The 14,245-nt window shown below is 39.4% G+C and overlaps 1 protein-coding gene across 1 annotated transcript in view; it reads left to right on the top strand.

The window, feature by feature from the left end:
- Positions 1–4,789, top strand: part of TOM1L1 (target of myb1 like 1 membrane trafficking protein) — a 38,955-nt gene extending 34,166 nt beyond the window's left edge. The window contains exons 9-10 of the mRNA XM_060080941.1: positions 4,010–4,070; positions 4,664–4,789. Coding sequence (XP_059936924.1) covers positions 4,010–4,070; positions 4,664–4,789 — 187 coding nt within the window. The remainder of the gene's footprint in view (positions 1–4,009; positions 4,071–4,663) is intronic.
- Positions 4,790–14,245: the final 9,456 nt, after the last annotated feature.

Raw genomic sequence — 14,245 nt, 5'->3', positions numbered from 1 at the left:
GTGAGGTTTACCCTAAGTTTGAGGTGGAGAACAACATGGAAATGGTAAAGAGAAGAGAGGAGGATATTTATATGGAGAAAACAGTCTACACAAAACCAGAGTAGCCAGTGAGGATAATCTGTATACGAACACAGATTTTTTTCTAAATTCCGTTCAGAAAAGTATGCAGGCAGAAATTTTAAACACAGTCATCCCTTGATATCTCGTAGGGGATTGTTTCCAGGAACCCCACCAAGGATACCAAGATCCACAGATGTTCAAGCCCTTTATGTAAAATAGTGTAGTATTTGCATTATAAGCTATGCACATCCTCCTGTACACTTTAAATCATCTCTAGATTACTTATAATACCTAGTAAATGTAAATGCTATGTAAATAGATGCTGGCTCATGGCAAATTCAAGTTTCCTTTTTAGAACTTTCTGGAATTTTTCTTTTTCGGATATTTTCAATCTGAGGTTGGTTGAATCCTCAGATGCAGAACCCACAGATACAGAACCTGTGGATACAGGGGTCAACTGTACTCATAATTTTGTTTCTAACATTTTAGTTTTTTTCTAAACTTTTTTATAGTCGTGATCATATAAAGAACACACACTTTTGTTTCTCCCTTGATTTTCTTTGCTGTAAAACCAGTATTTGTGTATCCTATGTTCTTAAATGCTTTGGCTAAACATTTTTTTTTTTTTTTTTTTTTGCGGTCGCGGGCCTCCCACTGCTGTGGCCTCTCCCGTTGCGGAGCACAGGCTCCGGACGCGCAGGCTCAGCGGCCATGGCTCACAGGCCCAGCTGCTCTGCGGCATGTGGGATCCTCCCGGACCGGGGCACGAACCCATGTCCCCTGCATCAGCAGGCGGACTCTCAACCACTGCGCCACCAGGGAAGCCCTAAACCATTATTTTTAATAGCTGCATAATGGTCCTTGTTTCTCTCACAGTTCACTTAATAGGCATTTAAGTTGTTTCCAAGTCATTTATTCATTCATCAAAGTAATAGTCTTATAACCTATTGTAATCTATAGTCAAGCCTATAGTCAGGAAAACACCTTCAATCATATATATAAATATACACACTTGGAAAGTGAAATAAATGCAGTGAATAGGAGGTCTAGTTGGGAAGAATAACAGCCAGACCTAATCCAGGTCAGAAGAAGGACAGGAAGGCTTCTATGAGGAAGTACCATTTAAGCTGAGAACTATGGGATGAGGAGGAGTTGACTAAACCAGGAGCAGGTAAGAGCACATATGGTTGTGAAGCTATGGGAAGGTACAACAGGCCTGGGGAGAGAGCCAGCACCTAGAACCTGGCCCCAAAGAGCGGCAGCATGCTTCGATTGACAGGTGGCTTTCTCCTCAGTCTTAATGAGAAGTGTTATATACAAACATAGCTTCAGGCAAGTCTCCTGGTCTCTTTCCAAACCTATACCTAGGCCTTCCTAGCATAGAAATTCTGGAGTCTCTGAGATCCCCAAACTTTTTCAACTTTGACTTTCAAGTCAGAGATCCTTGTTTCAAATAAGAGTTGTATTGGCATTTTGGGTAGGGCAGTTTTCCCTTATGTGGCCCCTACCTGCTAAATATCAGAGGTTTTCCTCCTAGTTACAGTGACATTTCAAGACACCCTTAGGGGAACCATTTCTGTCGAGAATTCCCTGGAATTAGTGGCCATATTTCCCACCAACAGATGAAGAATGGGACCAGTGTGACATAAGGGAAGGAGGTGAACAGGTTCGGATTCAAATCTTGCTGATGATTTTGGACAAATTGCTTAACTTTTTTTAAGATTTGGGTTTTTCCCTATTTATTAAAGAAGATAATACTACCTATTTGGAGAGGGTTTGCTTATTTTATTTGTTTGCTTCTAAGAATTAAATGCGATAATGTATATTAAAGCACCTAGCTGGGTGCTAGCACATTAAGTATTAATTTCTTGTCCTCCTCCACTTCTTGTCCCAGTGAGCCTTTTAATTTATTGTCTAGACTTTTTTCCCCACTCATCGTGAATGAACCAAGAGAATCAGGGAAGTAAAAACCCACAGCTGCGAAATAAGTTCTTTCCCTCACTGTCTCACTGTCAGGGAGAGCGGCCGTTCTGTGAAGAGGCGACGGGGCACCAAGGGAGAGATGTGAGCCCTGTGACCAGGTTCCCTTACCATTGAGCAAACCTTACCCTTCATTTTTTTTGGTTGTTGTTTGTTTTTTTTTTTTTGGGGGGGGAGTTGGTATAAATCTTTGTAAATGGGAAGATATCTAAGGAAAACCATATGGTTTTCAGTAGAGTGCTGACTCATGATTTTCATTTTGGAGAATTCTATTACAAACCATAAGACCACTTACTAAAAGCTTCCTCCAAGGGGGAATGTGTGTTTATCTGGTCTCGATATCAGGAGACTGGATTATTTCTGTGAACAGCTTTTTTCTGATTCCGCTTTTAACCAGGGCTGCGTTGCTTTTTGGAGGAAAATCTTTTCCTTAACTTGTGCACCTTATGCCACTTTCCTAGGCTCCTGACCCCTTTCCTCCATCTTCAAAGCCAACGTTGTCTGGTCGGGTCCTTCTCACATTGTATCCCTCTTGCTTCCTTCTTCTGCCTCCCTCGTCCACATTTAATGACCTTTGTGATACCCCTGGGCTCATCTGTGTGGTCCAGGATAATCTCCCTATTAAAGTCCACTCATTAGCAATCTTCACTCCATATGCCATCTAACCTAACATATTCACTGTTCCATTGATTAGGATGTGGATATCTTGGCAGGGGAATCATCCTGCTTACCATGCTCACCACAGTCTTCCCTCTGTTCCCTAAAGATTCACATCCATCCCACAGGCAAAATACATTCACCCTATTCCAAAATCCCCAGAAGTCTCCACTCATTACATCCAGGGAATAGCTGTGCAAATAAGGAAACAGAAATTGTTACTCAAGGCTTGATTTGTGAAGGTTGTTCATACCTTGCACATAACTAGCTAACATGCAGGAAGCCAATACCATGAGTAGATGGAAGAAGAAGCACGTGTGTTAGAAAGGGGAAAATCCTTAAATCTAAGCCATGTTTTAATTCAGTGTAAGCTTTTAGACTTGAAAGTGTTTAGGTTCATGGAATTGATGTGTCATAATAGTATGTATTTCTAAAGCAACTTATAGTTTGCAAAGCATTTCCACATTCATCCACCTGTATTATCTGTCCGTATCTTGCCCTTGAGAATAACTTTGAGGAAATGGTTCAAACATTGCTATTCTCTTTGAGTAGATGGAGAACTGAGGATCATATGTATGGTCTTATAACTACTCAGTAATAATACTGACACTTGTGCCTTGGATTTCTGCCTTCAGCTTCACTATTCTTTGAAACCTATTCTCTTATTTATTTATTTAACTGCTCCTCCTTTACCCTCAGTGTACGAACAATGTAAAATTAAAACAAAGTTGTAAAAGGTAATATTGTTAGGTGTCAAGTGTCTTATAAAAATGAAGATTAAACAGTGAAAATATGTTAATTGTATGTGAATTTTATGGAAAATGATCATTTTTGATAATTTTGGCAAAATTAGAAACAACTCAAATATTTGAGAATAAGGAGAATATTTATATATGTGATTCATTAGGTTAAGTATGCAACCACTAAAAGTTGTATTTCTGAATAACTAGAAAAATGATCTGAACGTCATGGAATTAGAATACAGAATTATGTAAAGTATAATTTCAACTAAGTTTAAAATAGATTAACTTACAGAAAAAAATACTAGAAGGAAGTACATCATAATATTAATAGGAACCATATCTTGATGATGGAATTATTCATATTTGTAATATTTGTCCATTTTCTCATAGCTTTCTTTAAAGGCATTATTACTTTTATAAACTGGGGAAAAGTTATTAAAGTACTTTATTGGGAATTGGGGATGAGGCTGATTATTCCTAAATATTTGCACATTAATAATTCTGTTAAATATTATAGCATTTTCATATCTGTTTTCTTTTAAATACTTGCATTTTGTTAATTCAAACAGGTTCATTCGAAACCAACGAAGGATTTTGGAGCAAAATAAGAACCAGAGGGAAGATGCCAATGTAAGTAAATAGAACTGTTATAAAAAAAACAATTGAAAATTTTATGAATTCTACAGCAAGGAGCAAAGCTTATATAAAACAAGTCTTAAAAAAGAGGAGGGCTTCCCTGGTGGCGCAGTGGTTGAGAGTCCGCCTGCCGATGCAGGGGACACGGGTTCGTGCCCCGGTCTGGGAAGATCCCACATGCCGCGGAGCGGCTGGGCCCGTGAGCCATGGCCGCTGAGCCTGTGCGTCCGGAGCGTGTGCTCCGCAACGGGGAGAGGCCACAACAGTGAGAGGCCCGCGTACCACAAAAAAAAAAAAAAAAAAAAAAAAAGAGGAGACATGCATTAATGATTTGGAGTGGTTTTAGTACTGTAGAGTATCTGCCTTAATAACTCATTGAGTTATTGATAAGAGGTCATAAGAAGATTCTCTAATTAAGCAGGGACCCATGTCATTGGTGAGATGTGATTAGTGCTAGCATTGTGTATTAAATGGAGAGTTCTCCAAATAGGATCTTCCTTTCTCCAAAGGAAAGTCTGGGGAGAAAGCTGTGACAAAGCGCCTGACATCGTCTTTTCTAACTTGTGTTTTGTTTGCTTTGTTTTCAGACCACCAGGGAACCTTCTGCCCCATCCTCTGATCTCCTTGACCTGAGTCGCAGCCCTCTGATGCATAGGGCCACCTTGGGAGAACTCAACACCCTGAATGCTCAGCTTTCAGACTTAAGTAAATAAGCACATGGGCCTTTTCAGACCAGCGGAAGAGCTTGATGTGAAACAGTTCTCTTGGCTTCTTGATTAAATGGAACCTGAGAAGAACTGAAGTCAGTTTGAATATCAGAGAACTCTATCAGGAGATTTAAGTACTTCTTGACAAATGGTTAGGTCACACCCAGTACAGGAATGGGATGTATCTGGGGGAGGAGGTCCTTGAAACTCATCCCACTGCTTAGTATCTCGAGGAATTTGCCTGGCCTGCTTATAGAGCTTGTTCAGCTCCATGGCCAATACTTAAACCTACTCTGAACCTACTCGCTATTGTCTTTGGTTTTCTCTGCCATACTACAGCATCAGGAAAGGGAATATTTGATGCATATAGAGAAGATCAGGAATTATGAGGCCTCATGATGGTGAAATGCGGAGGGCAAATCACAAACTTTTGAGTCAGAGAAGTCCAAGTTGAAATCCCAGTTCTGCCACCTCTTAGCCACCCACCTTAGAGACTTTCCTACTTTATAAAGTGGGAGCAATTGTTGCTTTAATGGTTTTCTGTGAAGGTAAATGAATGATGTTGCACTGTAGGCTTAGGGTTACCTACCTTATCTTATTTGTTGTCTCCTATTACCCTTCCCAAAGAGTTTTGGTAAATTACAAAGTAAAGATGATGAAAAATGCTGAAATCCAGAATTTTCTGCCAAATTAAAATCGGTTTGTTTTCCTTTTATGTTAGCAGGATTTTCTAGAATCAGAATAATCAGTATCACTCAATTTGTGGTTTTCTTATTACTTACCCCATTTCTAAAATGTTGGCTGCTTGCTTAGACCAGTGGGATGTTTGGAGTCCATTATATTGAAGAGTTTTCTTGAGTTTTTATCAGGCATTTTCAGAGCCGGGGGGAAATAATTATTCTCTTTGGGGTGTCTCATGATTATGGGAACTTGAGAGTTTGGAGAGGTGAGGGTAGAGCTCTATATATGCCATAGCTTTTTACTTTTGTGTTTGACAGGATAAGACATAAAATCCCTTCCATTCTGAGTCAGCTTGGGATTTTAGAAAACCCAACACAATAACATTTGCTACCTTTACAACGTCCTCTTTTTTTTTTTTTTTTTGCGGTACGCAGGCCTCTCATTGCTGTGGCCTCTCCCGCTGTGGAGCACAGGCTCTGGATGCGCAGGCTCAGCGGCCACGGCTCACGGGCCCAGCCGCTCCACGGCATGTGGAATCCTCCTGAACCGGGGCACGAACCCGCGTCCCCCTCATCGGCAGGCGGACTCTCAACCACTGCGCCACCAGGAAAGCCCTACAACATCCTCTTTTTACGGCAGGGAATTTCTCTCTTTCCAATCGCCATAAATGATGTTTTTGAATTTCTGTTTGAGGAAATCCCACGATTTTACGGTGACAGAACTATCTCAATCTCCTTAATGTGGTGTTTTTTTTTTTTTTTTAAACAGTGGAAAATTCAACAGAACTGATGGACAAAATGTTTTAGAGCCAAGCAATAAGTACGTTTTGTGTTCTAGATTTCAGCTCTCCAAGTCCTGTTGTAACAAACAACTTGAAACCCAGTCTTCATCCACAGGTGGATTTGCTAGCCTCGGAAAACACCGAAACACCCCTGTAAGTATGTCAGTAATACTCCAGAACTAATTCCATCTCATTCTGATTCCTCATATTTAAGAAAGCATGACATAATAGAAAAGGTAGAGACTTAGGAATCATACATAACTGATTTAGAATTTCAATACTGCTTCCGATTAGCTGTGTGACCTTGGATGAGAAACTTAACCAGTGTGAGCCTTCATTTCTCTTCTAAGAATACTCTCTAGGATTCTTAAAAAGATTCTGTGCAATGCTGTATATACCTCCTAGTATAGCACTCAGTGCGTAGCAAGCCTTCCATAAATTCTCTGTTTCTCGTATTTTTTTTCGTGGTAACAGGCGGTAGGAAAACTACAATAACAAAGTGGGGGAACAGAACCGGCCGCACAGATCGCAGAGCACCTGCTACGTGGCAGGCACTTTGCTGACCTGTTTTTATTTACTGCATTTAAGCTTTGCAGACGTTCTTGATCAGTGCTATTATCATTATTCCCATTTTATAGGACAAAAGGCTGAGACCTAGGGAATTGAAGTTCATGTAGCGATTAAGTAGCAGGTCCGCTGAACTGATAGTTCACCGAAAAAGAAATACAAATGACTTAGAAACATATTTTTTTCTCAGTGATGCTCAGCCTTACGTACAGTTACAGAAATATAAATTAAACTGCAATAAGACTTTTTTTAACCTCACAGATTGGCAATAGTCTACATGTTTATTAACATGCTTTGTTAACTCTGGAGAGACAGATACTATCACAAAACTGTGCAGTTTTTATGAGGGGCAAGTGGCAATATCTATTAAAATTATAAATGCATTTACCTTTGAACTTGCAGTCTAGGAATTTATGCTCATTTATGCAAAATAAGTTCTTTACAAGAGTATCCTTGACAGCATTTGTGCAATAGCTAATAATTAGAAACAACTCAAGTACCCTTCAGTTTGGGGAATGGTTAAATAAACATCTACACAATATATTATTATATTTCTGGAGAAAAAAGTAGGCCCTCTATGTGAGGGACAATCACCAATGTATTTATTATTATTATTATTATTATTTTCAATGTATTTATTATTAAAGAGAAAAGGTGCAAAGTAGTGTGTGTATACTATCTCAAATTTGTTCAACAAAGTGAGAAATAATATATGCTAATATTTGCCACTCTTTGCATAGAGAAACATAAGAAAGATGCAGAAGAACCTACAAAAAGCATGGTTACCTAAGTCAAGAAGAGGCAGGATGGAGCAGATAAACAGCAAAAAAATAAACAGAAGATAGATTCGCCTTCCATCAAAGCCTATTATATTCTTTTTTTTTCCTTTTAAATATATGTATTTTAGGTAATAGGCAATACATTTCCATGATGCAGATATCAAAGCAATATAAAAAGATGTACAAGGACAATACTTGATCTCATCCCACCCCCATCCTGCCTCTTGCCCTCCCTTGGGTCATACCTGCTCCCATCCGGGGAACCTCTTTGTTAGTTTCTTATTTATCCTTCCAAAGTGTCTTTAGGTAAATAGGAATATGAATTATTTTTTCTCCTTTATTAAATAAAGGGCAGCATACTGTGCATACTGTTTTGGACCTTGCTTTTGTTTTTCACTCAACAGCATGTCTTGGCTGTGTTTTTATGTCCATGGACTTAGATATTCTTTAGTTACTTTTCTATATTAAAAAGGAGAGGGGCAGACTGAGGAGAAGAGAAAGGAGAATCAAACTGGGGAAAAAAGCAAAAAAATAAAAAAAAAAGGTGTAATGGAAGAAGAGAGAAAGGAAAGATTCATGTGCTGGGACATGGCTATCTCTTGAGCCACCAGGTTGGGTCATTACCTTAGCTTGACTGCCTCTGGTCTTGACTGCTGTGATGCAATTAAATGTTGAAATGTTGTAGGCAGAACTCCAGTGAAGTTGCTTAGTAAATAATGTGGTCTGAAGTAGCTGATTCTGTTTTCCTTTATTCTGCCAATCTTTTGGGGAAAGATTGACCATAAAGATGAAATCCCATTACAAAAAATGTCTGTATAAAACTCACACAAAGATCAAATCCTAGCTAATAGCTGCTTAGTTTTGTGGATCTCATACTCTAAGGTGCATAAAAATCACTTGAGTGATTATTAAACAGTAAAATTGCTGGCTCCCAGAAACTCTGATTCAGTAGCAAGAATCTTTAGTTTTAAAAACTGTCTCTGGGGAACCATAAGGCAGTGATCGGCTGATCATTAGGAACCCTGTTATGATTGTCTGCCCAAGTTCCGGATAGCAAAATAATTATAATAGTTCTTAGAATTCACTGGAATGAAAGATAATGTGTGACATCTATATTTTGTTTTCTAGACTATCTATATTTTGTTTTCTAGACTATGTCTTTTGTATCTATTTTTTTCTGATTTTCAAAAAAAGCTTATATTGATACATGAGTGAAAGTGTCACTAGTCAGTTTTTTAGTGATGGAAATTGAAGCACTAAAGTTACCTAAGTCCTGAATCTGAGTTAAATCATATGCCAAAGATTACATATGAGTGGCAAAATCAGCCATCAAAATATCTTACGGTCTTGAGATTTTTCCACCTCTCTGTGTTTGCAGTTTAATTTATCATCACAGAACAAATGAGTGATGGAATTATTCATAACAGAAAGGATCCCGGAAAAGCGATGATGATGGGATAAAGCCACTGGTCATATTTATAGCCCACTTAGTATCAGTCAATAGGCCAAGAAAAATAAGAAATGCTTACTAATTACTTACTAGTGCTCCCTACAGGCCTATGAGATAGGTACCCCCAATATTCACTGTACAAGTGAAGAAACCAAGGCTGCCAACCAGTGCAGAAAGAGGATTCAAATTCAAGTGGATCTGATTTCCATACCTGCTCTCTCTTTTTCTTTCTGCACTTTAATTTTATTTTAAAAATTTCCGTATGGTAAAATTGATCCTTTTTTTGTTTTGTATACAGTTCTATGTATTTTAACATATATGCATAGATTCATGTAACCACCCCCCCAGTCCGAATGTAGAATAGTTCATTATCCCAAAAAGCTCCCTTATGCTATTATTCCTTTATAGTCACACACCCCCATCCCCAACCCCCAGTAGCCACCAGTCTGTTCTCTGTCATTATAGTTTGTGACAATAGCATCTGAATAGAGTCATACAGTATGTGATATTTCTAGAAAAGTTTATGTAAAATTATTTGCTTCATGTATTTGAAGCTCTGTCTTTAAGTGCATTTGCATTCAGGATTGTTGTCTTCTTGGTGAATTGACCCTTTTATCATTATGTAACATCCCCTCTTTATACCTTGTAATTGTCTTTGCCCTCATGTTTACTTTGATATTAATATAGCCACTCTAGCTTTCTTTTGATTAGCGTTCACATGGTATATCTTCTGCCCTTTTACTTTTTTTTTTTTTGGCTGCATTGGGTCTTCGTTGCTGAGTGTGGGCTTTTCTCTAGTTGCGGCGAGCGGGGGCTATTCTTCGTCGTGGACCATGGGCTCTAGGCACGTGCGCTTCAGTAGTTGTGGCTCGCGGGCTCTAGAGTGCAGGCTTAGTTGTTGTGGCGCATGGGCTTAGTTGCTCTGCGGCATGTGGGATCTTCCTGGACCAGGGATCGAACCTGTGTCTCCTGCATCGGCAGGCAGATTCTTATCCACTGCACCACCAGGGAAGCCCTGCCTTTTTACTTTTAACTTAATTATTTGAAGTGAGTTTCTAATTGATAACATATGGTTGGGTCGTGCATTTTTATGTATTTTAATAATTTCTGTCTTTAATTGGTATGTTTAGACCAGTTACATTTAATATGTTTGGATTTAGGTCTAGCATTGTGTAATTTGCTTTCTATTCGTTCCCTTTGGTGTATGTGGGTTTTTTTTCTGTTTCCTCTTTCCTTCATACTTTAGGTTATTTGAACGTTTTCAATATTCCATTTTATCGTGATTTTGTATCTTTGTGTAGTGTATATATGGGGAGGGGAGGAATGGTTGCTCTAGGAATTACAGTTGTTTTAGTGAACTTAAAACCAGTATTTTCCCACTTGAAGTGAAATGTAGAAACCTTATCATACAGCGCTCCCCTTTAATAATATATAGTTATTGTATGTATTATGTATGTTAAAAAACCATGATCAGACAATGTATAATTATTATACAATTATTTTTCCACATTTTATTACAATTATTTTTCCATAATATAGTTTTTGCTTCCAACCCTCAAATAAATTTTAAAGACTCAGGAAGAGAAGAATAGTTTGTTTACCCAATATTTACCATTTCTGTTGCTTTCCTTCTATTCTGGTACAATTTTTCTTCTCTCTGAAGAATTTCTTTTAGCATTATTTTAGAGAAGGTCTGTTGGCAGTGAAAGTCTCTTAGATTATTCCATGTGAGTATGTCTTTTTCATTTTTGTTCCTGAAGGATATTCTCACTGGATTCTGGGTAGATGGTTCTTTTCTTCCAGCAGTTTTTAAACATTGCTCCAGTCTTCTCTGGCCTAAATGGCTTCTAATGAGAAAGCTAACATTCATTCAAATTTTCTTTTTCCCCTGTTGATTCTATGTTGTTTTTTTCTGTCTGTGCTTTAAGAACTTTTCTTTTCTTCTAATTCTGAACAGTTTGATTATGATGTGTCTGAGCATGGCTGTCTTTTGGTTTTACTGAGTGTGTTCATTTCCTGTGGCTACCATAAAAACATTACCACAAACTGGTGGGTTTAAAACCACAGGAACTTATCTTCATAGAGTTCTGGAGGCTAGAAGTCTGAGAGAAAGCAAGGCAGTCTCCCTCCAGGGCTCTCAGAGGAGAAGCCGTTCTTTGCCTCTTCCAGATTCTGGTGAGTGTTGGCACTCCTTTGTTATTTTGGCTTGTGGCCACATCACTTCACTTTCTTTCTCCACCTTCATATTACCTTCTCCCCTGTGTGTCTCAGCCCCTCCTTCCCCCCACTCCCGTTTTTCTGTTTTAAGGTCACTTTTCATTGAATTTAGTGCCCACTCGAACATCATCTCAGTGTCCTTAATTATATCTACAAAGACCCTTTTTCCAAATAAGGTGACACTCATAGGTTCCAGGAATTAGGACAAGGACATAACTCTTTGGGAGCCACCACTCAACCTATTACACTGAACTTCTTGAATCTGTGGGTTTGTCTTTGACCAAATTTGTGAAGTCTTAAGCCTTTATTTCTTCAAATTTTTTTTCAGCACTACACACTTTCTGCCGTCCTTCTGGGACTTTTGATGACACACGTTAGATCTGTTTCATTGTTTCATAGATCCATAGGGTTCTGTTCATTGCTTTTCTCACTCTATTTCCTCTGTCATCCCCACTTTGCTGTTTAGCTCATTCTGTAATTTTTAAAAAATTTCAGTTACTGAAATTTTCAATTCTAAAATTCCCATTTGGCTCTTCTTTATAATCTTGTGTGTCTTTGCTGAGACTCTATTTTTCTGTTTTTTTTCAAGTGTTCACAGTTCCTTGCTGAAGCATTTGTATAAATAGCTGCTTTAAAATTGTAAGATAATTTCAGCACCTGTGTCCTCTAGATATCAAGCACTGTTGATTGTCTTTTCTCTTGCAAGTTTAAATTTTCTCAGTTCTTCATATGCATAGGAATTTTGGATTGTATCTTGGACATTTTTAATGATATGAGACACTTCATCTTCTCTAAATCCTGTTGAGAATGTTGATGTTTTGATTAGTAGGCAAACAACCTCATGAGGTTTACGCCACAGTTTCAGCCTGCCTTCTGTGTGCTTCGGTTTGATGTCAGTTAAATTTCCAAAGCCTTGGCAGTGCTATTGAGATCTGTCCCACATGTGTGCCACCCAGTATTCATGTAAGGTCTGGATAGCAGGCTGTGTGTTCAGTTCTCAACATCTTTGGCATTTATTGGGATCAGCCATGGATGCATAGATCAGGGTGTGAGCCCAGGATTTCATAAACAACTTTGAGGTTTTCCTGAATTCCTCCCTCTTTGTGATTTCTCTGGTTCTTTGCTTTCCTGGGACTCCTTTTGGCTCTCCAGTCAAAAAGCTGAAGGTTTACTATGCCATGCATTTCCTTGACTATGCTTGTGTTGGGCACCAAATGGCAGGACAGAAGGGATAAAAGAAACAACAGAGGTTTGCCATGTCCTCTTGGGATCACAGTTGTACCTCTTAGAGAGGAAGGTTCCCCTCACTCAGAGTTTTAAGCCCCTGTAGGTCCCTGTTGCCTCTGCTGTCACCGCAGCCACCTTGGGATTGCCTAGGGTTTGGGGTGTGAAAGAACAAAGAGGAAAAAGGGGATGGGGGATTTCCACACTCTCTCTGAGCATTAGGATTTCCCTTTCCTGCTCCTTGAGTGAGAATGAGAGGCTTCTCCTGGAGCTCTGTCTTCACTGCCCACTTGGGTTTTAGGCTGCACTGCATTCAGTTAGGGAATACCAGAGGGGCAGAACATGGTAAGTTCACCAACATTTCACTGATACTCAAATTCTAGCCTTCTTTCTCAATCACCCTGTAACTAGTGTTTACTTTTCAGTTCTCAAATACTTGCCCCACGCATTCTGTCCAGGTTTTACAGTTGCATTTGGTGGGAGAGACAGGGTGAAGTGTGTTTACTCCAACTTTACTCCAAACTGTACCCCCCTTCCTGACCTCTACTCTGCATTGCCCCATATCCTTTAGGAAACGATGGGGTGGTAGCTACGCTCATGCAAAGACTGAAGGCTCTGCTGTCACTGGTATAGTGTGCACACTCCAGGGTCTCAAGGCTGCCATTGCCTGGGGACAGGGTTTTATCTTTACTGTCTTTGGTATTTGGGCATCATGATCTGCTGGGCACTAAAACCAATGGTAATTTTTATTGATATATAAAATTAATATGTTTGTGTAGTCTGAAGGTACATTTTGGGTTTTGTTTTTAGACCAGTAAAGTCATCTTTTTGCATCTTTGATCTCACTGTAGGGTAATTATGCTGTGTTATCACACTATCCTAGGTTTGTCCAAAGGACCAGCCAAAACCTCGCCTCAAGTCCTACATATGAGAGTGTAAGTAATGAAGGCCTTCCTTGGCAGTGCATCTGATGAGCAATTATCATGCTAAAAAAGAACTCCTGGTCCTTAATTCTCATGTTCTGCTCAAAGTTTCTTTATAATGTGTTGATGCAGCCCTTGTTAGGACTTTTCCTTGCTGTCTTTTTAACCATTTAAGATAGACAGGTATAGTCTCACTTCCGTTAGAAAGATGGTTAAGGATCAGAATTCCCTTAGAGCTGTTTATATTTGCTGTCTCCACTTTCTTTCCTCCCATCCTCTGACGGACTTCAGACAAGTTCTCATTCCAGCCACTTTACTGGCAGAGCTCTTGTCAAGGTCACCAGAGACCTCCAGATTTACTAAATGTAGTCCTGCAATTCGGTGTTCACCTTACCTCATCAACAGCAACTGACAGTCAGTCACATCCTACTTTCTGCACATGTGGCTTTCAGACACCACTCACTGTGGGTTCTTCTCTTGCCTCAGTTCTTCTCCATCCCCTTTGCTGGTCCCTCCACCTCTACTGGCCTTTCAGTATTGGAGACCCCAGGAGTCTGGCATTCATTCCTCCATGGTCTTTTGGTCTCGTATCTTGAAATTCCATTCAGACTGACGACTTACAAGTTGCTGTCTCCAGACCTTATGCCTTCCCTACACTCAGAACTCACATTTCCACCTTCTACTTCACATCTCCTCTTGCTTTCTTTTAGCCCTGTCTTCCGATTTGCTCTTCCTGCTGTCTTCCCCACTCAGTAAATGACCACTATTTCAGTTGCTGAGGTCAAAAACCTTGAGAAATCATGCTTGACCTCTACCATTTTACCTCTACCTTCAAAATAG

Source organism: Mesoplodon densirostris, chromosome 18, assembly GCF_025265405.1.
Source record: "Mesoplodon densirostris isolate mMesDen1 chromosome 18, mMesDen1 primary haplotype, whole genome shotgun sequence".
Lineage (NCBI taxonomy): Eukaryota > Metazoa > Chordata > Mammalia > Artiodactyla > Ziphiidae > Mesoplodon > Mesoplodon densirostris.
Note: the sequence above shows the minus strand (reverse complement) of the source record. Positions and strands in the feature narration are given on the sequence as shown.